Here is a 24,222-nt window from a genome sequence, read left to right as displayed (position 1 = left end):
AAATGTTGGCAATCTGAAACAGAAACAAGGACCAGGTAGAATTTTTTTTTTTTTTTTTAAGACACGGAGTCTCACTCTCTCACTCAGACTGGAGTGCAATGGCGCGATCTCGGCTCACTACAACCTCGGCCTCCCAGGTTCAAGTGATTCTCCCGCCTCAGCCTCCTGAGTAGCTGGGATTAAAGGTGCCTGCCACCACGCCTGGCTAATTTTTGTATTTTTAGTAGAGATCGGTTTCACCATGTTGGCCATTCTGGTCTTGAACTCCTGACCTCAGGTGATCCTCCCAACTTGGCCTCCCACAGTGCTGGGATTACAGGTGTGAGCCACTGCACCCGGCTCCTGACAGAAATATTAAGGGTGAAAAAACTAACAAATGGGATAGGACAGATATATCTCACAACAAATCCATGAGCTGGAGCATCATACTGAGGACCTCTACCAAAAGGAAGCAGGAAAATGAAAACATGGGAACACCCCCCCACACACATACAGAGCGATCCAGGGACAGAGCAGAAGTGCCAAATCTGAATAATGGGAGTCCCAGAAGGAAAGAAAAAAAAAAGGAGAAAATATTTGAAAAAATAATGAGAATACATTTCCCAGAATTAAAGAAAGATCAAAGGACTCATACAATGATTAGTAAGAAAACTGTACAAACAGAAACATTGTAGTGAAAGACATTTAAGACCAATAAGAAAAGCAGAAATTCTGAAAGCTCTCAGAGAACTAACAGATCAATTCAGATGGACATCAGGCTTTTTAACAGTATCAGATGAAAAAAGGAAGGAATATGTTCTCAAAGTGCTAAAGGAGAGAACTTTGACCTCAAAATGTATAGCAAGACAAACTCACTAACTTGAGTGTAATAAAAAAATATTCTCAGGCGGCCAGGCAAGCTGTGTGATGCCTGTAATCCCAGCACTTTGGGAGGCCGAGGCAAGAGGATCGCTTGAGGCCAGGAGTTCGAAACCAGCCTGGTCAATATAGCCAGACCCCATCTCTACAAAATAAAAATTTTAAAAATTAACTCCATGTGGTAGCACATGCCTGTAGTCCCAGCTACTCAGGAGGCTGAGGCAGGAGGACTGCTGGAGCCCAGGAGTTAGAGGCTGCAGTGAGCCATGATTATGCCACTGAGCTGCAGCCTAGGTGAGAGTGACACCTTGTCTCAAAAAAAAAATTCTCAGGGACATAAGGCTTCAGTAACTTTTTCACATAAGGACCCATTTAGAACATATTCCTGGAAGAAGTGGTCAAATGAAAAATTCATCTAGACATGGGAAGACAGATGGGAAGTGACGGGGAGCAAATACCCTGGCAAAGGTTGTAGTCTGAAACAGCTAGGACTAACAAAAAGGAAAAAACCTGTAATTATATAATAAAATAATTAACATAGTAAGTAAGAGTGGGTAAGACCAAAGGAACATAAAAGTCTAACAAATAACAAAGTCTTACTAGGAAAAGATTTAAATGCTAAGTTAAAGAAACCAATAGGGATAAACAAACATGATTAGTATTAAGAGTAACATGTTGGTCTGAGTGTTGTGGGTTATTGTTAGGCTGATTTACCATTGTCTCCCCCCACAACCACGCTGGACTAGCTTTGCATTTTGGCACTTTGGCCTGGTGCAGTGGCTCAGGCTTGTAATCCCAGCACTTTGAAAGGATTACGAGGTCAGGAGTTTGAGACCAGTCTGACCAATGTGGTGAAACCCTGTCTCTACCGAAAATACAAAACTTAGCTGGGCGTGGTGGCACGTGCCTGTAGTTCCAGCTACTTGGCAGGCTGAGGCAGGAGAATCACTTGAACCCGGGAGGCAGAGGTTGCAGTGAGCTGAGACCACACCATTGCACTCCAGCCTGGTGGACAGAGCAAGAATCTATCTCAAATAAAAAAAAAAAAGAAAAGAGTAATATCAATAAAAGTAGAAAGTATTACTTTTTTAAACAGGTAGAAGAAAATTTGTTACTCAGTGGGAAGCAAGGGGATAAACCAGGAAGTCCAGTAAACAGAAATTGTGAAAAGAAGAAAAAAAAAAAAAGCAGAAGTAAGTTCTATTAGCCGTAATTAAGTTTAAGGTGTTTACATATGAACTTAACACCAGACTCTCTCACCTCCTCCTCCCAATCTCCACTGCCCTCTCTGCATGGACACAGTGGCCTCTGAGGAGGTGGGGGCCTCCCCAAACCATGGACCTGCATGGAGACAGTGGCCTCTGAGGAGGTGGGGGCCTCCTCAAACCATGGACGCATGTGCGCGTGGTGCGGGGTCTCCTGGTGAGGCAGCCACTGCCCAGCAGCAGGGTCAGAGGGGCAGTGGGTGGCTGAAATGGTTGGGAGGTTAATTATACTGTGCAAACAAGTTCCTCATTGAGAAAATAAGTACATATATTGAGGATAATGGGAGCCAGGTTTCACACTCTTTGAGAAAGGATTATGAATGTGGAAAGGGAGAGAAGGCTGCAAAGAATCCTGAGGTGTTGAACTGAAATTGGAAAAACTGGAATCAACTCACAGGTTTAAAGAAACCATATACATACACACACACGGATACAGATGTATATAGTTAGATGCATATGTATTTATTGATTGGTTGCTCTACCCACTGAAAGGGAAGAGACGCAATTTTACCCTAGTAGCAATGAGCACACCAAGTGCGAAGGCATCATGGCTCTATAGAGAAATGGCTGATGCCAAAAAAGTACCACAACATCCTGGAGTATGTTAAGTGAAGAAATGCTGAAAAAAGGACAGGAACATGTCAGAAGGACATAAAAGCCAGTTAGAAGAGGCTTCCATTGGTCAAATATGTGACAATTTGAGTATCAAAATAAATGAGCATCAGAACACAACCTACTGAATAAGATAGGAACCTAAGAGTCTATAATGACATATATAAATGAATAAAAAATATCAAGGACTCTCAATATAAACATTTTTAAACAATCTAACAATTATAGAACAAAAAAGATGGGGAAAAACAGGCAAATATTAACAAAGAGAAACGGGGGGAGCAATATTTACAGTATCTGATAAAACAATTCAATGCAGAAAAGAAAAAAGGTGGGATATACAGATAAGAAAGAACAATGAAACAAAAAATGTAAATGTGGTGAGTATTAATATACTTCAAACACAGCCTGAAAACTGACAAGGCTGCTAGCAGGCAAAAGGAGGATGGTGAAACCCCGTCTCTACTAAAAATACAAAAATTAGCTGGGCATGGTGGCGTGCGCCTGTAGTTCGAGCTACTTGGAAGGCTGAGGCACGAGAATCACTTGAACGTGGGAGGCAGAGGTTGCAGTGAGCTGAGACCGCACCACTGCACTCCAGCCTGGTGGACAGAGCAGGGCTCTATCTCAAAAAAAAAAAAAAAAAAAAAAAAAAAAAAAAAAAAAAAGTAATATCAATAAAAGTAGAAAGTATTACTTTTTTAAACAGGTAGAAGAAAATTCGTTACTTGGGTTAAAAAAGGAAATGGGAAAACACTTTTAGACTGATGATCATATCATTATGTCTGAATCAGGAAACACACCTAAAGCAGTACTGAGATGAAAAAGTTGTAGATTTTAAATCATTTTCAGGAAACAAGAAAGATTAACAATGAATGAAGCAATCATTCAATCATTTAAAGAATGAACAACTGGAAAAAAAACAAGAGAAGTATTAATAAAATTAGAAATACATGAAATAAAGAAGATTGACATAGCCAAATGCTGGTTCTTTGAAAAGGTTAAGAATGACCAGGAAAATGAGAAGATGCAAACACAATACAAAATTTAAAAAGGAAATAATTATGAACTGTGTTAATAAACCTGAACATATAGATGAAAATGAGGAAGTTAAAACGCAAATTGGCAAGACCTTAAAAACCTGAGTAGACCAATGGGCATTAAGTAAATAAAAATGGCAAAGACCTCCCCTTTGGGGACAAAACAAAACACCAGAATCAAGAGATAAAAAAAAATTAAGATTTCATTTGTATAAAATACACACACACACACACACACACAGGTTGGCTAGCTAATTTTTTTTTTTTGCATCTAAAATTAATATCAAGGCAGAAAAATTAAGATTTGACTATTACAATGTATGCAAAAAAAGCATTTAAGTTCAACACTTATTTATAATTAAAAGAAAAATAGCAAACTAGGAATAGAAGGGAATGTTACTGATAAAGGTTATTTAATCCAATTGTGTGTATATACGTATGTATACATTTATACATGTGACATGTATATATATATGTGCTGTTGTTTATCTGTATAATACATCGTGATCAATTAGGACTTAATCAAGGAAATGCAAGGATTGTTCAATATTAGAAAAATCCACCAATGTTTTTCGCTAAATGAGATAAAAAATTATATGATTACATAGACACAGAAAAAAGGCATTTCATAATGTTCATCTTTTACTTAACTAGGGGGGGATCTCTTACCATAAAGCTATTAAACTTCTTTAACTTGATAATGTTTAAGATTGCTTTCCAAAATGGATATGCAGGTCTGCATCGACTCTTGCCCTGTGTACAGTTTTTACATTCCTACATTACCAACACATGGCATTTTATTTTTCCAATTCTGGTTAATCTTAAGGGTGTAGAGTGATAGCTCTTTAAAAAGTCTCTCTTAATATACTTGTTATCCTTTTGGGCTATTCTATGAACTATCTATTCATTATCCTTTGTTCATCTTTATGATTCTGCTGTTTTTTGTATTTTATATACATATATTTTTGTAAAATACATATATTTTTGTAAAATACATATATTTTTGTAATATATATATTTTGTAATATATGTATTTTGTAAAATATATATATTTTGTAAAATTAAATATATATTTTAAAATATTTTGTAAAATAAAATATATATTTTTGTAAAATATATATTTGTACTGTATAAAAATATGTATTTTTGTAAAATATATACTTTTGTAAAATATATTTTACAAAAAATATATATTTTTTACAATATATATATTATATTTTTTTTACAAAATATATATATATTATATATATATTTTTTACAAAATATATATATATATTATATATATTTTTTGAGACAGAGTCTCACTCTGTCAGCCAGGCTAGTGCATTGGCACGATCTCAGCTCACTGCAACCTCCGCCTCCCGGGCTCAAGCAATTCTGCCTCAGCCTCCCCAGTAGCTGGGATTACAGGAGTGCGCCACAACGCCCAGCTAATGTTTGTATTTTTAGTAGAGACAGGGTTTCACTATGTTAGCCAGGCTGGTCTTGAACTCCTGACCTCAGGTGATCTGCCCGCCTCAGCCTCCCAAAGTGCTGGGATTACAGGTGTGAGCTACTGCACCCGGCCCGTTTTTTTGTATACTTTAGATATACATCCTTTGGTGGTTTTAAACATTCCAAGGATCTTCACTCTGTCATTTATGTCCTCCCTATCCTTCACTGAACATTCTAATATAATAACATCGATCTTTTTTGTTTTCCTCGTATGGTCTGTGCTTTGGGGATTTTATTTAAGAAGCTTATTTATCCTCGTGCCTCGATTGCAGCGTTCTCCTACGTTTTCCATTAATTTTGTAATTTTGCCTTCCACAGTTAGATCTTAGGTCAGTACCCAGAGTCCACCTTTGGACATAATGCTGGTGAGGGATTCTGTTTCTTTCATGTGAAAAGCCGGTTTCCCAACACCGTCGACTAAAATAAACAAAGGTCTTCTGTATTATTTAATAACGCCTTTTCTTTTCTTTTTTTTAAGACACGGTCTTGCTTTGTTGCCAGGCTGGAGTGTATTGGTGAGATCTCTCCTCACCACAACCTCTACCCTCCACCTCCAGGGCTCAGGCAATCCTCCTGCCTCAGCCTCCAGGGTAGCTGGGACTACAGGTGCACACCACCACACCCAGCTAATTTGTGTATCTTTTGTAGAGAGGGGGTTTCGCCATGTTTCCCAAGCTGATCTCAAACTCCTGGACTCCTGGTGATCGGCCTCCTTGACCTCCCAAAGCGCTGGGATTACAGGTGTGAACCACTGTGCCTGGCCTACTAAATACAGTTTTTATTGCTACAGTGAATAGTGTCCTATCTTTTTCATTATATTCCCTAATTGGTTATTACTCTTATAGAAAATTGCTTAAAATTCTTATAAACTTATTCTGCATCTAACAAGCTTAGACGAACTCACTTTTTTTTTTTTTTTTTTGGTCTTTTTGAGATGGAGTCTCACTCTGTTGCCCAGGCTGAAGTGCAGTGGCTTGATCTCAGCTCAATGCAACCTCCGCCTCCCAGGCTGAAGTGATTCATTCTCCTGCCTCAGCCTCCCGAGTAGCTGGGACTACAGACGCCCGCCACCACGCCTGGCTAATTTTTGTATTTTTAGTTAAGATGGAGTTTCACCATGTTGGTCAGGCTGGTCTCGAACTCCTGACCTCGTGATCCGCCTGCCTTGGCCTCCCAAAGTGCTGGGATTACAGGAGTGAGCCACCGCGGCCGGCCAAACTTACTTGTTTTAAGAGTTTGTTGGCAGGACATGGTGGCTCACAGCTGTAATCCCAGCACTTTGGGAGGCTGAGGCGGGCGGATTACCTGTGGTCAGGAGTTTGAGACCAGCCTGGCAAACACGACAAAACCCCGTCTCTACTAACAGTACAAAAATTAGCCAGGCATGGTGGCAGGCGCCTGTAATCCCAGCTACTTGGGAGACTGAGGCAGAAGAATCGTTTGAACCTGGGAGGCGGAGGTTGCAGTGAACTGAGATGGTGCCATAGAACTCCAGCATGGGTAAGAAGAAGAGCAAGACTATGTCTCAAAAAAAAAAAAAAAAAAAGTTTAATTCTCTTCATTCTTATATATGTACTTGAACATCTGAAAATGACTTAAATGTGTTTTCTCGGCAAGGTGCGGTGGCTCACACCTGTAATCCCAGCACTTTGGGAGGCCGAGGCAGGAGGATCACCTGAGGTCAGGAGTTTGAGACCAGCTTGGATGACATGGTGAAATCCGTCTCTACTAAACATACAAAATTAGCTGGGTATGGTGGCGCATGTCTGTAATCCCAGCTACTTGAAATGCTGAGGCAGGAGAATCACTTGAACCTGAGAGACGGAGGGTGCAGTGAGCGGAGATTGCGCCACTGCACTCCAGCCTGGGAAACAAGAGTGAAACTCCATCTCAAAACAAAATCAAACAAAAACAAAAAAACACAACAACAACAAATGTGTTTTCTCACCTTCCGATATTGATCATCTTTTTTGTTGTGATGAGAAGTTCCAGTTCCATTTAGTGGTAACGTGACAGTGGCATTATCGGTGTGTTCGTTAGGATGCTGGTTTGGCTACTTTAATGAAGAGAAAAAAAAAAAAGGCTTAAATAAGAAGAAATTTCCTCTCTGATGTGAAGGTCTGAGCTAGCAGGCAGGCCAGGAGCGAGGTTGACGTCCGTGAGGTTAACGTGCTTCTGCTATGCTGTCCTTTCCCACATGGACAAAACTAGTTTGCCATGACCACGTTCATGTTCCAGATCAGAGGAAACAGGGAAAACAAGAGAGCAGCATGCATGTTCCTTTTAGAAATGTAGCCTGGGAGATGTAAACGCACGTCTGTTTCCATGCCATTGGTCAAAACTTCGTCCCATGGTCACTCCTAACTACAAGTTAGCCTGGAAACTACACTTTTTTACAAAGGGAGCCACTGCCTAGCTAAAACTTGTGGGGAAGGAGCGGTTCTGTCGATGAAGTGAAGCGTGGGGAGATTGCTGTTGCATCGTTGTCTTGTTCCTAAACTGATGACATATATAACCTACCAAGTAAAAGAAGTTTCATAGATTTAGGGTTTTTCATCCATTTTAAACAGAAATTTACGACCTGGCATTCATATGCAAAGTAAAGAAATATAAATAGGCCAGGTGCAGTGGCTCATGCCTGTAATCCCAGCACTTTGGGAGGCCAAGTCAGGCAGATGACCTGAGGTCAGGAGTTTGAGGCCAGCCTGCCCAACACAGTGAAACCCCGTCAAATACAAAAATCAGCTGGGCGTGGTGGTGTGCACCTGTGGTCCCAGCTACTTGGGAGGCTGAGGCAGGAGAATCACTTGAACCCGGGAGGCGGAGGTTGCAGTGAACCAAGATTGAGCCACTGCACTCCAGCCTGCATGGCAGAGCAAGACTCCATCTCAAAGAAAAAATGAAATATTGGCCAGGCGTGGTGGCTCACACCTGTAATCCCAACACTTTGGGAGACTGAGGTCAGGAGTTCGAGAGCAGCCTGGCCAACATGACAAAACCCCGTCTCTACTAAAAATACAAAAATTAGCCGGTGTGGTGGTGTACACCTGTAATCCCAGCTACTCAGGAGGCTGAGGCAGGAGAATCACTAGAACCCAGGAGCTGGAGGTTGTAGTGAGCCGAGATCGCACCACTGCACTCCAGTCTGAGCAACAGTGAGACTGTCTCAAAACAAATAAAAAAAGAAATATAAAGAAAAAACTAACAAACTCTATCACATGCTGTTCCTATATATACTGATATACATGTCCATTTCTTTCTTTTTTCTTTTTTTTCACTCTGTCACCCAGGCTGGACAGTACAGTGGCCTGATCTCGGCTCACTGCAACCTCTGCCTCCCATGTGCAAGTGACTTTCCTGCATCAGCCTCTAGAGCCACTGGGATTACAGGCGCCTGTCACCACGCCCGGCTAATTTTTGTATTGTTAGTAGAGATGGGGTTTCACCATGTTGGCCAGGCTGGTCTCGAGCTTCTGACCTCAAGTGTCCACCTCGGCCTCCCAAAGTGCCGGGATCACAGGTGTGAGTCACTGTGCCTGGCCCCATTTTTCAATATAGTGAAAACATCACTGGATCTTTGTGATGTTGATTACTACTGATATACATATAAGCACAAGTGAAGAATTTGTAATTTTGATTCAAATATGTAGAATTGGTTATATAGAGCATTATGTTTTGCAGAAGCCAAAGTGCTGAACTTAGTAAAGATTCAGACTATAGTGTGGGAATTAACATTTATTTAAAGCGTTAGTACAGGCCAGGAAATTTGCATATATTATAATAAAAAATATCTGACATTTGAAAGCCTACCATGTGCCAGTCATGACTTAATAAGGGAGTTATGCCCACTTTATAGATGAGAAAACTGAGGCACAGAGAGATTAATTTTTTTTTTTTTTGAGATGGAGTCTTGCTCTGTCGCCCAGGCTGGAGTGCAGTGGTGCGATCTCGGCTCTCTGCAAGCTCTGCCTTCTGGGTTCATGCCATTCTCCTGCCTCAGCCTCCCGAGCAGCTGGGACTGCAGGCGCCCATCACCATGCCTGGCTAATTTTTGTGTTTTTAGTAGGGACAGGGTTTCACCGTGTTAGCCAGGATGGTCTCAGTCTCCTGACCTCGTTATCTGCACACCTGGGCCTCCCAAAGTGCTGGGATTACAGGCGTGAGCCACCGCGCCTGACCTGAGGTTAAGTAATTTACCTAAAGTTCTACAACCAGTAAGTAGAAACACTAGGCTCCAAAGCCTATGATCTTTCCACTATGTAACAATACCTCTCAATCACTATTTTCTTCAATGATGATAGCACAGTATCATAACAGACAAGTGCTAGTCTAGAGAAATTCAGGGTATTATTGCTTCTTTCCTAAAATTTCAACTCAGTACCCTAGGAGACATGTTTGGAAAACTAAAGTCTGAATTCATTGATAGAAATTCATTTTACGTTAGACTTCTTGGGAAAACCTGTTTTATAAATTTAGGATTGTCACAAGGCAGGTAGGTAGAAAGTCGATATGGAATTTGAAAGTACAACTGCATAATATGAAGACAACTCTGAAGTCGAAGGAAAATGCTATTTAGTCTTACATTCCTGTTTTAAACATGTATTTATACTTAAGAATGAACATATTCTTTATTCGAGTCTTACAATTTCATTCATGTGAACTGATGCAAGCTTTGTAAATCTCAAAAAAGGTTGCCTGAAATGATATGTATAAATGATCTCTGATATTTCTACCTGTTGGGACTTTGAATATAGTCAGTAAATTAGCTAAATATGAGAACAAGTCTTTTGAAGGAAAAAGGGAAATAAAAGAATTTGCAATGAAAGAATATGTTTACTGGACTACGTAAAAAACAATTTCTTTCTTGGAAACTGCTCTCTTTCTTTGTAATTTTACTAACTGCTGAGTCATACCAATAAGGTCAATCAGAAAAAGGGATTTCAAATTCTTTCAAGACATAAAGAAAAAGAACTCACCCATCAAATACAAATATACTATTTTATTCTAAGGGAATATTTCTGTGGTTTCTGCAAGGGGAAAACCTAAAAGTGGTTAAAAACCGAAAAAGAACAGAAAGGATGATTTAGATGTTTCTCTTTTTGTTTGATGTTTTTTTCTCCCCTGGAAAAAAAAATGTAATTTTACACAATTTTCATAAAATTAAAAAAGCAATAATCAGACGTACACATCAACAGCTACACTTATGAGGAATGACCAATAATTAATCAATATTTTCTCTTATGAAAAAATTTAGGGTTCTGGGCAACTCTGTGGACTAACATGCAAATGAAATCCTGATACAGTCATTTATCTGGGTATTGGGTGTTCTCAGTAAAAGATACAGATTTTTTTTCTTTCTGGTATTTCATAACAATTTATCTACTATGCTAACAATATTTGTTTCTTCATACAACTACAGAAGGGGAAAATGTTAGTGTTTATACAAACCATAAAATTCGTATAGTGGGGACTAATACACTTGCTATTTCTGGATAGTTTATTGGCAGACTTATCAGACAATCCAATTATTTGTCCTCCATATCAAACAAGGTATGGAGTAAGAAGTTTTCCAGTCAGAAATGACAAACACAGATGGAATTAATCATACAGAATAGGGGCAGGTTTACTTCTTTCATACAGTTCTTGGTAACAAAAATGAGATTTGTTACAGGCAGAGGGACAGAACCATCAAGCACACAATGTCAAAAGGCCTACTTTTTTCATTTTAGTTTTACTTAAATGCCTTTTATTTGTTAAAAAAGAAATACACCTGTCACCCCCACTTAAAAAATGAGATATCCTGAAAAGTCTTTCAAGATTAAAATTTCTAAGAGGCTTTTTGACATATCTCAGTTTTATCGTAGCATCAAATTAACCTTAGCTAAAGAAGTTCTGCAATTGGCAAACGTCATAAAAGCTTTGATTCAAAATTTTGTGGGGAAGAAACTGAGAATGGAGATGAGGGAGATGGGCTGATATGCCATACACACCTGTGACTTGCAATCCTCATAGAACTACTGAAACAGCTAGAGTTTGGAATAATGCTCTAAGACCTGCTTATGGATATGCAAGACAATGTCTTTGTATCCTCACCCCAGAATCCCTATTTTCAAGTTTCATAGGGCAACAAGGTCATCTTCCAAATGCTTTGTATAGGAACCTAACTAGGACCTTTTCTACCATAATTCAGATAGCTAAATAATACTGTATCTTTGTGGAATCACTCACAGGTCTGCCAGAGTAAGAAAAGAGACTATCCTTTTTGAAATGACAAGGGCCTCCAGAAACTGGTGCAAAAGACAAAATAGGAGGAATTGTTTGGGAAGTAGGAGGGTAAAACAATGGGAGAAAAGCTGCCATTGGGAAAAAAAAATGAAAATAAAAGGAGAACCCCCATTTCTGTGTACCACAGCTCAGGCTGTGAGACAGCAGCAAGAAGGGCCCACACCCAGAGAAGTGGGCATTTTAGTGGGTTTTTACAAACATTTCAAGACACTTGGGGTCTGATAGGCTCCACAGATTTTCTGTGTGCATAATTAGTTTGTGGAATATCATCCCCTTTACCTTAGTTTACCCACATCGAGACCCACCGCTGAGAAGGCTTGACCCAGAAAATGAAAGGGACACATTACTGTTAACAGCAGTGAAGGTCGTTTTCCTTGATGTGACGGGCCCACGGCAAAAGCTTCTGTCCTTCACATGATTGGCTTGGCAGTGAAAATCAAAATCAATCAAGACCACTTCACTATCTTTTTTAAAAAGTTGAGTATTTTTATTGGGTCTTCAAATCTGGGTCCCACAGTCCTCATTTGATGTCACTCTTAGCTCTGTACTGATCTCTCCTCTGACTTTTACGGATGGCTTGCCCAAGTAGCCTATTGCAGCCAAAGTTTCACTCCAAAGCTACCTCTCTAAGGTCTAAGGTTACTATGGTAGAGTTTTATACAACAGTTTTCCTTAAAAATATTCCACAATTTGTTACTCCCAAACAAAATAAGATTATGCACCACTCGGAGAAATTAGTCATTCTGAAGATGTCTAAGAACTATATCACTGCCAAAGAACATTTCTCAGTTCATATTCTTTCCTTCAATTTTCATTTGCACATCCACACTGTGGGGTTCACAAGTCATCTGTTTTCCATGATCTTATAGTCAAGTCAAGAGGACTTGGACTTATACATCGTTTTCCAACAGCTGGATGCATTCACAGTTTGGTGCATACCAATATGTATGAAAATAAGAACCTCACTTCCATCTTAATCTGATAATTCAACATCAGAGTCTTCAGATTTGGCTTTGGCAAGTTCTTCATGTACCTCCCTCACCATGAGAATACGTGTTAACATGGTGTCCAGGGTTCCAGGGTCTATCGGGAATGTGGAGTACCACATGGGGCTATTCGGGACACAGGAGCGCTCAGGTTGAAGGTAAAACACATCATTCCTCTGCTTCACACTTTCAGAACTATCCACAGGAACAAAAAAAAAAAAAAAAGAGGAAAATTAGAAATCAGAGTGTATAGGAAATATGTACCATTCTTAAGTAAACTGAGGTTTTTGCAATTAAAAGTAATTAAAAGGGCAAAAATTGCAATTATTTTTGCATCAACCTAATATGGCTCTCAACTTTTCTCCACTGTGACTCACAATGGGGAAAGCAACGTACCCACAGAGATAAAGAGTTTACAGGAATATTTCCTCCCAGGAATAAACTGAAATCCCATTGGATTGGAAGTGAGTATAAAGTTAATATAAGACAAAGTGTAAATCATAAACTTTAGTACTTCAAACATTATTAAGAGCAACAAAAAAGTCAACTCACATGTGACAGGCTAAGAACCTCATATTGGAAGTGCCCAATATCCTGGAATGAACCCCAAGGGCACTCAATACACATTATCAAAGGGCAAATGCAGCTATTACAGTTCTTTCAGAAAAAAAAGTGTTACAACTCTAAAATCATAAAGTTTCTCTAAGAAAAGGACTACTTAGAAAATTTCAATTCCTTAAAAATTGTTTTTCTATTATAGCTTTAGCAAAACAAAATTTCTTTTCTATACAAATAACGAAATAACTACAGATAAGATATCACATAAAGGTTGTACAACAGTTTTAAAGATCAAACAATAGCAGCGATTCTTGCTTTTGAAGACATTTTCCTAAAATAATTATGAAGACAAGGTAATTTGTTTTGTGGTTCAAAATCCATATAGATAGGACAATGGGGAAAAAATTCATGGTAAACCCTTGTCTAAAGTCACGGGTCAGCTACTTTTCTGATGTTCAAGCATCTGAAATCCAAACTATGTTAACTGCCTTCTCAGTGCACTGTATTTAGTTCAGAGAAAGATTACCATTTTGACAGGTAAAACTCATAAAGTCGGACTGGGCATCTTAGTGGATTGTCAGTATTCTCTGCCATCTCCACCCCAACTGGAACCTCATCATCTTCATTTCGTTTCCTCTTGCCAGCAGTCAGTTTATCTTGAGACAGGAAATAATCATCAAAGGATTATATTAGAAAAGTCTGTTCTTTGAGTCTCAAGATGCCAATGAGCTTTTGCTTCGCAGCCAGAACTTCGTCATTTCCTCCCTTTCACTCACAGTCATTCAACAAATACTGAGTGCCTATGAAGGTGCCAGACATTATTTTAAGTGTTGGGTTATATGGCATTAAACAAAGTCCCTATCCTATGAATTTTATGTTCCCCTGCTCACCAAAGTGGGGGCACCATGACAAAAAGTATGGCACTGGAGAATGTCTCTATTCTGAGCCTGACTTTATTAATAAACTTTATCAGGCACAGGGTTCCTAAGACATAGCAAGATAAAGCAGAAAGAAGGGTTCCACATGTTCTTCTCCTACAGTAGAGATCAAGACAGAAGTTGCCATCTCTTTTTTTTTCTTTGAGATGGAGCTTTGCTGTTCTTGCCCAGGCTGGAGTGCAATGGCGTGATCTCCGCTCACTGCAACCTCCACCTCCCAGGTTCAAGTGATTCTCCTGCCTCAGCCTCCCGAGTAGCTGGGATTACAGGTACCTGCCACCACGCCCGGCTATTTTTTTTGTATTTTTAGTAGAGACAGGGTTCCGCCATGTTGGCCAGTCTGGTCTCAAACTCCTGACCCCAGGTGATCCCCCCAACTCGGCCTCCCAAACTGCTGGGATTACAGGCATAAGCCACCACACCCGGCCACCATCTCTCTTTTAAGAGACGGGGTCTCACTCTGTTACCCAGCCTGGAGTATGATGGTATGATCATAGCAGCCTTGAATCTCCACAGCCTTGAACTCCTGGATTCAAGTGATCCTCCCGCCTCAGCCTTTGGAGTAGCTGGGACTACAGGTACAAGCCACTGAACCTAGCAGAAGCTGTCATCTCTATGAGAATATTTCTACTGTGAGGCACTAGTACTGGGCATCTACTCAAATTTATTTGTTCGAATACTGTGAGAAATGGCATCTTTTTTGGGAAGAGAAATTATCAGTAGAGTTACTATTTGGTAAGAAAAGAACAAACCCTTTTTCCCCAACAGTATTTTGCAGAGACCAAGCATTATATAAGGAAGTCAGGGTGAAGATATGGAGAGTGGGCTCTTTCTTTCCCACTTTTTACATTCACTCCTCAAGAGAACACTAGATGGATCCAAGGAAAAAAGGTTTTCTTTTTTTGGGGGGAGACAGGGTCTCACTCTGTTGCCCAGGCTAGAGTGCAGTGGCTCCATCACAGCTCACTACAGCCTCGAACTCCTGGGGTCAAGCAATCCTCCCGCATGAGCCCCCCAAAATATTGGGATTACAAGCATGAGCCACTGCACTCAGCCTGTATGTGCTCTTAACAACTGGTATAGGACTTTCCCCAGCTTCCTGCATTAGTACTTCAACAAAATTCACCTGTTTTCCATTTAGAAGCTACCTAACTAGAAAGACTTTGCTAGTTACTCACTTAGAAAACAAGCTGAATTCATTACTAATCATGTCAAGCACCTAATCAGCAAACAGGGAAACATTATCAACTGAGGCCGGGCGCAGTGGCTCACGCCTGTAATCCCAGCACTTTGGGAGGCCGAGGCGGGTGGATCACCTGAGGTCAGGAGTTCGAGACCAGCTTGCCCAACACGGTGAAACCCCGTCTCTACTAAAAATACAAAAATTAGCCAGGCGTGGTAGCACACACCTGTAATCCCAGCTACTCGGGAGGCTGAGGCAGGAGAATCACTTGAACCTGGGAGGCGAAGGCTGCAGTGAGCTGAGATCACACCACAGAACTCCAGCCTGGGTGACAGAGTGAGACTCCATCTCGAAAAAAAAAAAAAAAAAAAAAAAAAATCAAGAACACAAAGTGGGTTACATATATGTAAAACTATATATAAAAAACATATATATAAAACTAAGGAAACAGGACACAGACATTAGGTGAAAAAGATAATCTTAGTAAATGAACAATTCAGAAAAAAGTTTATACAAAGTTGAACATCACAAATACAGATTTTAGTTTTAGTGATTTAAATTCTCACACTCAAAAAATGTATTTCACTCTTAGAAATTGCTTTTGGGAAGTTCAGGACTTACGATTCTGTTCAAAAATAATAAATTTAATTTTGAATCCTATAATACCAAGATTAATTTTTTAAACATTAAAAACAAACTGTTATTTAATGGGCTATTTTTGAAATGCAAGACAATAAACTTTCTAATAAAACTGTCACTGCTATTATTCTATTGTGTACAAAAGTGGTATATTGTAGGTCAGCTTTTAAGTTCCTTCAGATTTTCACAATGTTAACTAAAAAGAGAGGCTCTGGTCAAAAAAAGATTTAGAAACAATGGACTAAAAGTTCTGCAGGTTTAACTAGTGATTGACTCATCTGGTGCTAGTAAATCAGTGATTCTCAACCCTGCTTGTATTTTTTAATTCCCTGAGAAGTTTTAAAATGCAGGCTATTTGAGCTCTACCCAATTAAATCAAAATTTCTAATTTAAAAGCCAATGAAAATATATTGAAGCATGTGATTCTTCTCACTTTGAGGCCAGCCTTTGACCACTCTCTGACAATAGAGAAAAATATTCAAATGTTAAAATAAAGCTACACTTTTCCACATCTAGCATTTATAACTACCCTTCTGCAGTAACTCTATTTTAGTATTACTACTAAGACTGTAAAGAGAAATCTGACAAACAGCATCCCATACCTGGTTCTGACTCCTGCTTCTGTAAAGGTGGGAAGAACCTCAGATATGTCATCTTGGTACTGTACTTCAGAGTCCTGGTCCGTCTCATCACATGGGCAAAGGAAAGCTTCAAGTGCTCAGTAACATTCTTTAGTTGGAAGTATTTGGTATTGAAGAAAAGGAGGGTGTTTAAAAGGACGATTGGCGAGTAAGCGCCCAGCTGTTTGCACTCCCACAAATGCTCTTCTTCAATGCGAGAGAACATGTAACCTAGACAGAAGAAGGGGTACAAGAAACAGTACTGAGCTCCTGCTAAAAAAGACTAAGTAATCTCTCAAATTCTAGGACATGGAGATATAAAGAGAAAGATTGATTATTCCTCTTTCCCCTCTTCCTTATGCAGAAAACCAGAAAAGGCGCCACAAAGAAAAAGGCAGATGATTGCACTCAAGTAGACACTGTGAGAGTCTCCTGAAACCGTTTTAATCTATTGATATTTTAGATTAGGGGTTAAGCTGTCTTTATAAAGGGCCAGAAGGTAAATATTTTGGGATGTGTAGGCCATATAGGCTCTGAACAATGCTGTTGCTGTAGAAAATAAGAAGCTGTAGAGAACACATCAACAGGCAGAGCTATATGCCAGTAAAATTTATTTATAGTCATATAATTTTTTCTTTTCTTTTTTTTTTTTTTGAGACAGGGTCTCACTCTGTCACTCAGGCTGGAGTGCAGAGGCATGATCAGGGCTCACTGTAGCATCAAACTCCTGGGCTCAGGTGCTTCTCCCACCTCAGCCTCCTGAGTAGCTGAGACTAAAGGCACCACCACCATGCCCAGGTAATTTTTTTGTATTTTTTGTAGAGACAGAGTTTCACCATGTTGCCCAGGCTGATCTTGAACCCCTGGGCTCAAGTGATCCTCCTGCCTCAGCCTTCCAAAGTCACACCTGGGACTACAGGTGTGAGCCACCACACCCAGCCATGAATTTAATATAATTTTCACATGATGAAATAGGAATTCTTAAATAAAGTTTCCCAACTATTTAAAAATGTAAAACCAATTTTTAGCTCATAGACTGCAAAACAGGGAGCAGGCCAGATTTGGCCCATGGACCACAGTTTGCAAACTCCTGTTGGAGATCATTAAGCTTACTGTGAAAGGGGCTCTGCAGCCCGACAGAAAGCTGCACATATTACTAAACATAACATCGAACCTCTTCACTCACCTCAGCCTGAGACTTGGAGTGAATTATGGACTTGTCTGACGGTATCTGGTCAATGATAATTCAAGGACGAGGACTTAACTCTCTTAACAACAGTTCAGTATACTCTAACAACAGTTCAGTATACTCTAACAACAGTTCAGTATACACACAAACTACTAAAAAAGGTCCACTGTTAGCAGATATGATATGTGAAAGCTAAACCAATGCTACCAGATCAAAAATGGCTTCTAAAAAGGTAAATGTAACTTCAAACTATTTTATATTTTTTGCAATTAGTATCTATACATGTGCTATATGAAATGTACAGTTTTCCTAAAACAATCAACAATAAACCAAAGACCTTCTCCTCAGAAGTCCAAATATGCTATAAATCTAGACAGAAATAAAAATGAACAATTGTTTTTAAAGATAACCATAAAACTTAAGCAATTTAAGAAAGCATATCATGAAAACAATAAAAAAAAATCACCCTACCATTAGGAAGTATTGTAGGTTCCCATATTTTCAAGAGTTTGGTAAGTTCAATCATAAATCTGGAATAGGGCTCAGTAAAAATGTTATCTATTCTACCATTTTCAAACAGGTACTACAAGAAAAAAAGAACATACACATGTTGATAAAAAGAAAACATGAGTTCTTAAAAATTATTGTAAGAAATACAGTTTACCCTTAATTTTTGCCCTTACAATATTATAAACCATGTTCAACCTCTCAGTACTTTAGAGATAGTTGTTAAAACACTAGAATTCAAGCTAAAGCTCCTTCTCGTGTTAACACATTATCTTCAGCACTGATCTTGCAAGGTAAAGTTTTTTATTTCCTTTTAAAACACGGATGGTACAGAAGTATTATAAAGAACCCTTTACTTAGTTCCTAAAACTGACATACTAAAAATTGGTTCCAATGCACATGTTCCAAATCATGTTTTTCCTGATTCATGATGTGTATCGGCACATGTGCTCTTTTGTTTTTTACCCTAGATACAAGATCATTTCTTGCAATAACACAGTTAGTTAATGTCAGTTGACCCGAGGAAACCCAAATTTAAAAACTATTTATTTGGAGCCTTCTAACTACAGCTCTCAACTCTCTGCCCCACAACCTAGCCCTCAAAAAAGTTCGAGTCTAATTATAGGACATTAAACTATGTTAATTATAACCATCAACAACCATATCATGGGCTAGAACAAAAAGAATAGCTATAGTTTTAAAATGTATTGAGCCAGGAATGGTAATCCCAGTGCTTTGGGAGGCCAAGGTGAGAGGATCACTTGAGGTCAATAGTGCAAGACTAGCCTGGGCAACATAGCGAGACCCATCTCTACAAAAAAATTTAAAAACAAACAGCCAGGGGTGGTGGTGCATGCCTGTAGTCCTAACTGCTTGGGAGTCCAAGGCCAGGAGGGTTGTTTGAACCTGGGAGTCTGAGACTGCAGTGAGCTATGATCATATCACTGCACTTCAGCCTGGGCAACAGAGCAAGACCCTATCTCTTTTAAAAAGTACCGACGGTGCAGGTCAGATAAAATCAACTGAGACAGGGATACACCATGAGTGGTAATAGAATCCAAGGCAGCATGTAATTACATGATAAAAGTATTTTGGTGTTTTTAAGATTTAGTATTTTTAATTTATATTTCCGTGGCTATCTTGGTTTCTTGCATTTCTATGTATGATTTGGAGAAAATTATTTCCGTTTAAATTTATTCTGGCTAATAAAAATTACCACTTCAATAGGCATTTTTATGAGGCCTCCTCAAAAGCAATTTATGATCTTATTGGCAGATTACAGTTTGTTGTTGAATAGTATTCTTCTCTTTCTTCTTTTAATATAGTCATTTTCAAGCTTAAAAATATATCTTCGCTATTGAAAAAGTTCAAAATAAAAGTAGACTATTCAAACTCATCCCACAAAGTCAACTACTATTCATATGCAAAAATATTTCCAATCCTTAAGAAATTCTTTTATACAGAGGTGAGTTTTGTACAGTTACAGAAATATATAAATACATATAACACAACATACAAGTTTTTAAAGAAAACTCTCTTCCCCCTTAACCAGGAACAAGACAAAAATGCCTATCCTTGCCATTCTTCTTCAACATTGTACTGTGAGTCCTAGCAGAGCAGTAGGCAAGAAAAATAAATATAACGCATTCAAATAGGAAAGAAAGAAGTAAAATTATCTCTAGTTGCAGATGACAGAATCCTGTATATAGAAAATCCTAGAGAATGCACAGAAAAATGAATTATTAGAGCTAATAAGTGAATCCAGCAAAGTTGCAGCATATAAGCAACACACAAAAAATCAGTTGTATTTCAAGCTAGCAATGAACAATCCAAAGAGGAAATTAAGAAAGTTCCGGCCAGGCGCGGTGGCTCAAGCCTGTAATCCCAGCACTTTGGGAGGCCGAGACGGGTGGATTGCGAGGTCAGGAGATCGAGACCAACCTAGCTAACACGGCGAAACCCCGTCTCTACTAAAAAATACAAAAAACTAGCTGAGCGAGTTGGCGGGCACCTGTAGTCCCAGCTACTTGGGAGGCTGAAGCAGGAGAATGGTGTAAACCCGGGAGGCGGAGTTTGCAGTGAGCTGAGATTCGGCCACTGCACTCCAGCCTGGGCGACAGAGCAAGACTCCGTCTCAAAAAAAAAAAAAGAAAAAAAAAGAAAGTTCCAGGTTTACCAAAGCATCAAAAAGAATAAAATACTTGAGAAGAAATGTAACCAAAATGATGTAAGACTTACACACTTAAAACCACAAAAAACTGCTGAAAGCAAAAATTAAAAACTAAATAAATGGAAAGACAGGCTGGGCACAGTGGCTCACGCCTGTAATCCCAGCACTTCGGGAGGCTGAGGCGGGCGGATCACCTGAGGTCAGGAGTTTGAGACCAGCTTCAACATGGAGAAACCCCATCTCTACTAAAAATACAAAAATTGCCAGGCATGGTGGTGCATGCCTGTAATCCCAGCTACTTGGGAGGCTGAGGCAGGAGAATTGCTTGAATCTGGGAGGCAGAGGTTGTGGTGAGCCGAGATCGCTCCACTGCACTCCAGCCTGGGCAACAAGAGTGAAACTCTGTCTCCAAAAAATAAAAAATAAAAATAAATAAATAGAAAGGCATCCGGTACTCACAGAACAGAAGATTTAATAATGTTAAAATGGCAATATTCTCTAAATCAATTTATAGATTCACTGCAATCATATCAAAATCCAACGGCCTTTTTTTTTTGCAGAAATGGAAAAACCCATCCTGAAATTCACATAGAATTTCAAAGGACCTTGAATAGCCAAAACAATTTTGAGGAACCTCACTTCCTGATTTCAAAACTTACTACAAAGCTATAGTATAAGTTTCAAAATTGTGTACTGCCCTAAAAATAGCCATCTACAGAAAAATGGATTCGAACTGAGAGTCCAAATTAAACCCATCTATATTTGGTCAAAAGATTTTCTACAAGGGTATCAAGCCTATACAATGGGTAAAGAACAGTCTCTTCAACAAATGGAGCTGAGAGAACTGAATAACCACATACAAAAGAATGAAGGTAGACCCTAGCTCATACCAGATACAAAAATTAACTCAAAATAAACCAACGACCTAAATATAAGAGCTAACATCATAAAACTCTCTGAAGAAAAGAGGGTTAAATCTTCATATCCCTGAATGTGGCAATGGATTCCTAGATATAACACCAAAAGCACAGACAATAAAAAGAAAAGAGAAAGGAAAAGAAAAGGAAGAACAAAAAAAATTGAACTTCATTAAAAATAAAAAAAGTTGTGATTCAAAGTACACTATACCAAGAGAGTGAAAAGAAAATCCAGAAAATGGGAGAAAATATTTGCAAATCATATATCTGATAAAAGTTCAGTATCTAGAATATATATAGTTTCTACAATACGGTGACAAAAAGACAAACAATTCAATTAAAAATTAGGCAAAGGACTTGATATAGTTGAGATACGTGTCCCTTCCAAACCTCAGGTGGAGATTTGATCCTTAATGTTAGAAGTGAGGCCCTGATCTCTCATGACTGGCTTGCTGCCATCCTCCCAGTAATGAAGTTCTCCCTTTATTAGTTACTCTGAGATCTGATTGTTAGAAAGAGCCCGCCGCTTCGTCCTCACTCTCTTGCTATGAGACGCCTGCTCCCCCTTCACCTTCTGCCATGATATGATGCCAAGCCATAAGCCATGATTCTGCATGAGAATTTCTTTTTTCTTTTCCTTTTTTTTTTTGAGACAGTCTTGCTCTGTAACCCAGGCTGACCTCGGCTAACTGCAACCTCCGCCTCCCAGGTTCAAGTGATTCTCTTGCCTTAGCCTTCCAAGTAGCTGGGACTATAGGCGCGTGCCATCATGGCCAGCTAATTTTTGTATTCTAAGTAGAGACAGAGTTTCACCATGTTGGCCAGGCTGGTCTAGAACTTCTGACCTCGTGATCCGCCCACCTCATCCTCCCAAAGTGCTGGGATTACAGGCTTGAGCCACCGTGCCCGGCCAAGAATTTTTTTTATAAATTACTCAGCCTCAGGTACTCCCCTATGGCAATACAAACAGACTAAGACAGGATTTAAATAGACATTTCTCCGAAGAAGATATACACATGGTCAAAAAGTACATGAAAAGATTCCCAATGTCATTAGGAAAATGCAAATTAAAAACACAATGAGATATCATTTCATAACCACCAGGATGGTTGCTTAAACAAACAAACAAAAAAAAAAAACCCAGAAATTAACAAATGTTATTGCAAGAATGTGGAGATACTGGAATCTTCACACACTGCTGTTGGAAATGTAAAATGGTGCTGCCACTTTGGAAAACAAAGTGGTTCCTCAACAACTCAGTCATAGTTAAAAGACTCAGCAATTCCACTCCTAAGCATATATGGCAAAAGAATTGAAAACAGGTGTTCAAACAAAAACCTGTACATGAATGTTCACAGCAGCGTATTCACAATCACCAAAAGGTGGAACCTCAAATGTCCATCAGTGGATGAATGGATAAACAACATGTGGTATATCCATATGACAGAATATTATTCAGCCAGAAAAAGGGGTGCTATATTGATTCATGCTAAAACATGGATAAACCTTGAAAACAATGCTAAGGGAAAGAAACCAGACACAAAAGGCTACATAGTGTATGAATCCACTGATACGAAATATCCAGAATAGGCAAGTCCAGAGAGACAGAAAGCAGATTTATAGTTGCCAGGGATGGGTGGAGAGAGTAATGGGGAGTGACTACTAAATGGGTTTGAGGTTTCCCTTTGGCGTCATAAAGTTATAGAATAGACAGTGGTGATGACTGCACATTAAGAATGTACTTATTAGTCCTACTGAACTGTAAACTTTAAAATGGTAAATTTTATGTTATGCATATTTTCCCGTAATAATGACACTATACATGTAATTCTGCAAGTTACTTTTTTTTGTTTTTCCTCAGACAGGTTATCACTCTGCCACCTAGGCTGGAGCTCCAATGGCTTATTGCAGCCTTAAACTCGGGGCTCAGGTGATCCTCCTGCCTCCTCCTCCTGAGTAGCTGGGAGTGGACGCATACACCACCATACCTGGCTAATTTTTTAGTTTTTGTAGAGACAGTGTCTCCCTGTGTTGCCCAGGCTGGTCTTGAATCACTGGCCTCAAGTGATACTCCCATCTCAGCCTCCCAAAGTGCTAGGAATACAGGCGTGAGCCACCACACCTGGCCCTGAAAGTTACTTTTTAAAATGTATGCCTCTAAGAATTTCCTAGGTCAATAAATACAGAAGCAAGCCATTCCTTTTTAACTATTTTACGGTATTCCACAGTATGGACATATTATAGTTGACTGATCGTCAAAGCTTGATTAACACTTCAGCGGTTTCCAATTTGTTGTTGTTAAAAACAATGTTCCAATGAAAATACCAGTACATATCTGGGTGTGTACATGTGTATGTAATTTCTGTGGGGACATATTCAGGTCAATGGATTTGCTAGGTTGAAGAATCCATATGTTTAACTTGATACCTGTTGAATTCCAAGGCACAAGTATAAGATACTGTCTGGATCATATTTTTCACCATTTGGTCTCCGCACCTCTTGGATAAACTGGCATAAACCCAAACTCAACTCAGCAAAAGTGCAGGACAGAATATCTTCCTTCAGCTTGATAGAGCGGACTGTGGAAAGGTAGAAAACATCTGAAACATTAACTTTTAACAAACATAGTAGCATTACTTGATTAACTGAATAAACATTGAACGCTACTGTGCCCCAGGCACTATGGTGCAGACTAGTGGGCATATGGATTAAAGACAGATTCTGATCTCAAGTCTACTTCAGTTAAGGAAATACAGACCAGTGCATGCAGTGCAATACGTGCTATGACAGAGGCTTTCTTTAAATGGCATTCTATGAAAGCAAATGAGGGCTATCCAACAGGGAAGAATCAGGTTAGATTCTGGGAAATGTGACACTGGAGCTAGACCTTAAAAGGTGAGGAAGAGTTAAACAGGTAGGTAGGTAAAGAATTCCAATCTGAGGATACACAAAAAGGCTTCC

At 39.2% G+C, this 24,222-nt stretch overlaps 1 protein-coding gene across 9 annotated transcripts in view; it reads right to left on the bottom strand.

The window, feature by feature from the left end:
- Positions 1 to 10,248: 10,248 nt before the first annotated feature.
- ZMYM4 (zinc finger MYM-type containing 4) overlaps positions 10,249 to 24,222 on the bottom strand; it is a 165,569-nt gene continuing 151,595 nt past the window's right edge. For 4 of the 9 annotated variants that reach the window (XM_030912652.1, XM_030912653.1, XM_030912659.1 and 1 more), the window contains 5 exons: positions 23,689 to 23,840; positions 18,139 to 18,250; positions 16,461 to 16,709; positions 13,625 to 13,754; positions 10,249 to 12,735 (listed from right to left, as the gene is read on the bottom strand). In XM_030912652.1, coding sequence (XP_030768512.1) covers positions 12,528 to 12,735; positions 13,625 to 13,754; positions 16,461 to 16,709; positions 18,139 to 18,250; positions 23,689 to 23,840 — 851 coding nt within the window. In that variant the 3' untranslated portion in view covers positions 10,249 to 12,527. Of the gene's footprint in view, positions 12,736 to 13,624; positions 13,755 to 16,460; positions 16,710 to 18,138; positions 18,251 to 23,688; positions 23,841 to 24,222 lie in introns of those variants that run through there. The other 5 variants (XM_030912655.1, XM_030912654.1, XM_030912656.1 and 2 more) reach the window with 3 other exon arrangements.

Source organism: Rhinopithecus roxellana, chromosome 12 (genome assembly GCF_007565055.1).
Source record: "Rhinopithecus roxellana isolate Shanxi Qingling chromosome 12, ASM756505v1, whole genome shotgun sequence".
Classification (NCBI taxonomy): domain Eukaryota; kingdom Metazoa; phylum Chordata; class Mammalia; order Primates; family Cercopithecidae; genus Rhinopithecus; species Rhinopithecus roxellana.
This window is presented reverse-complemented; position numbering and strand designations above follow the sequence as displayed.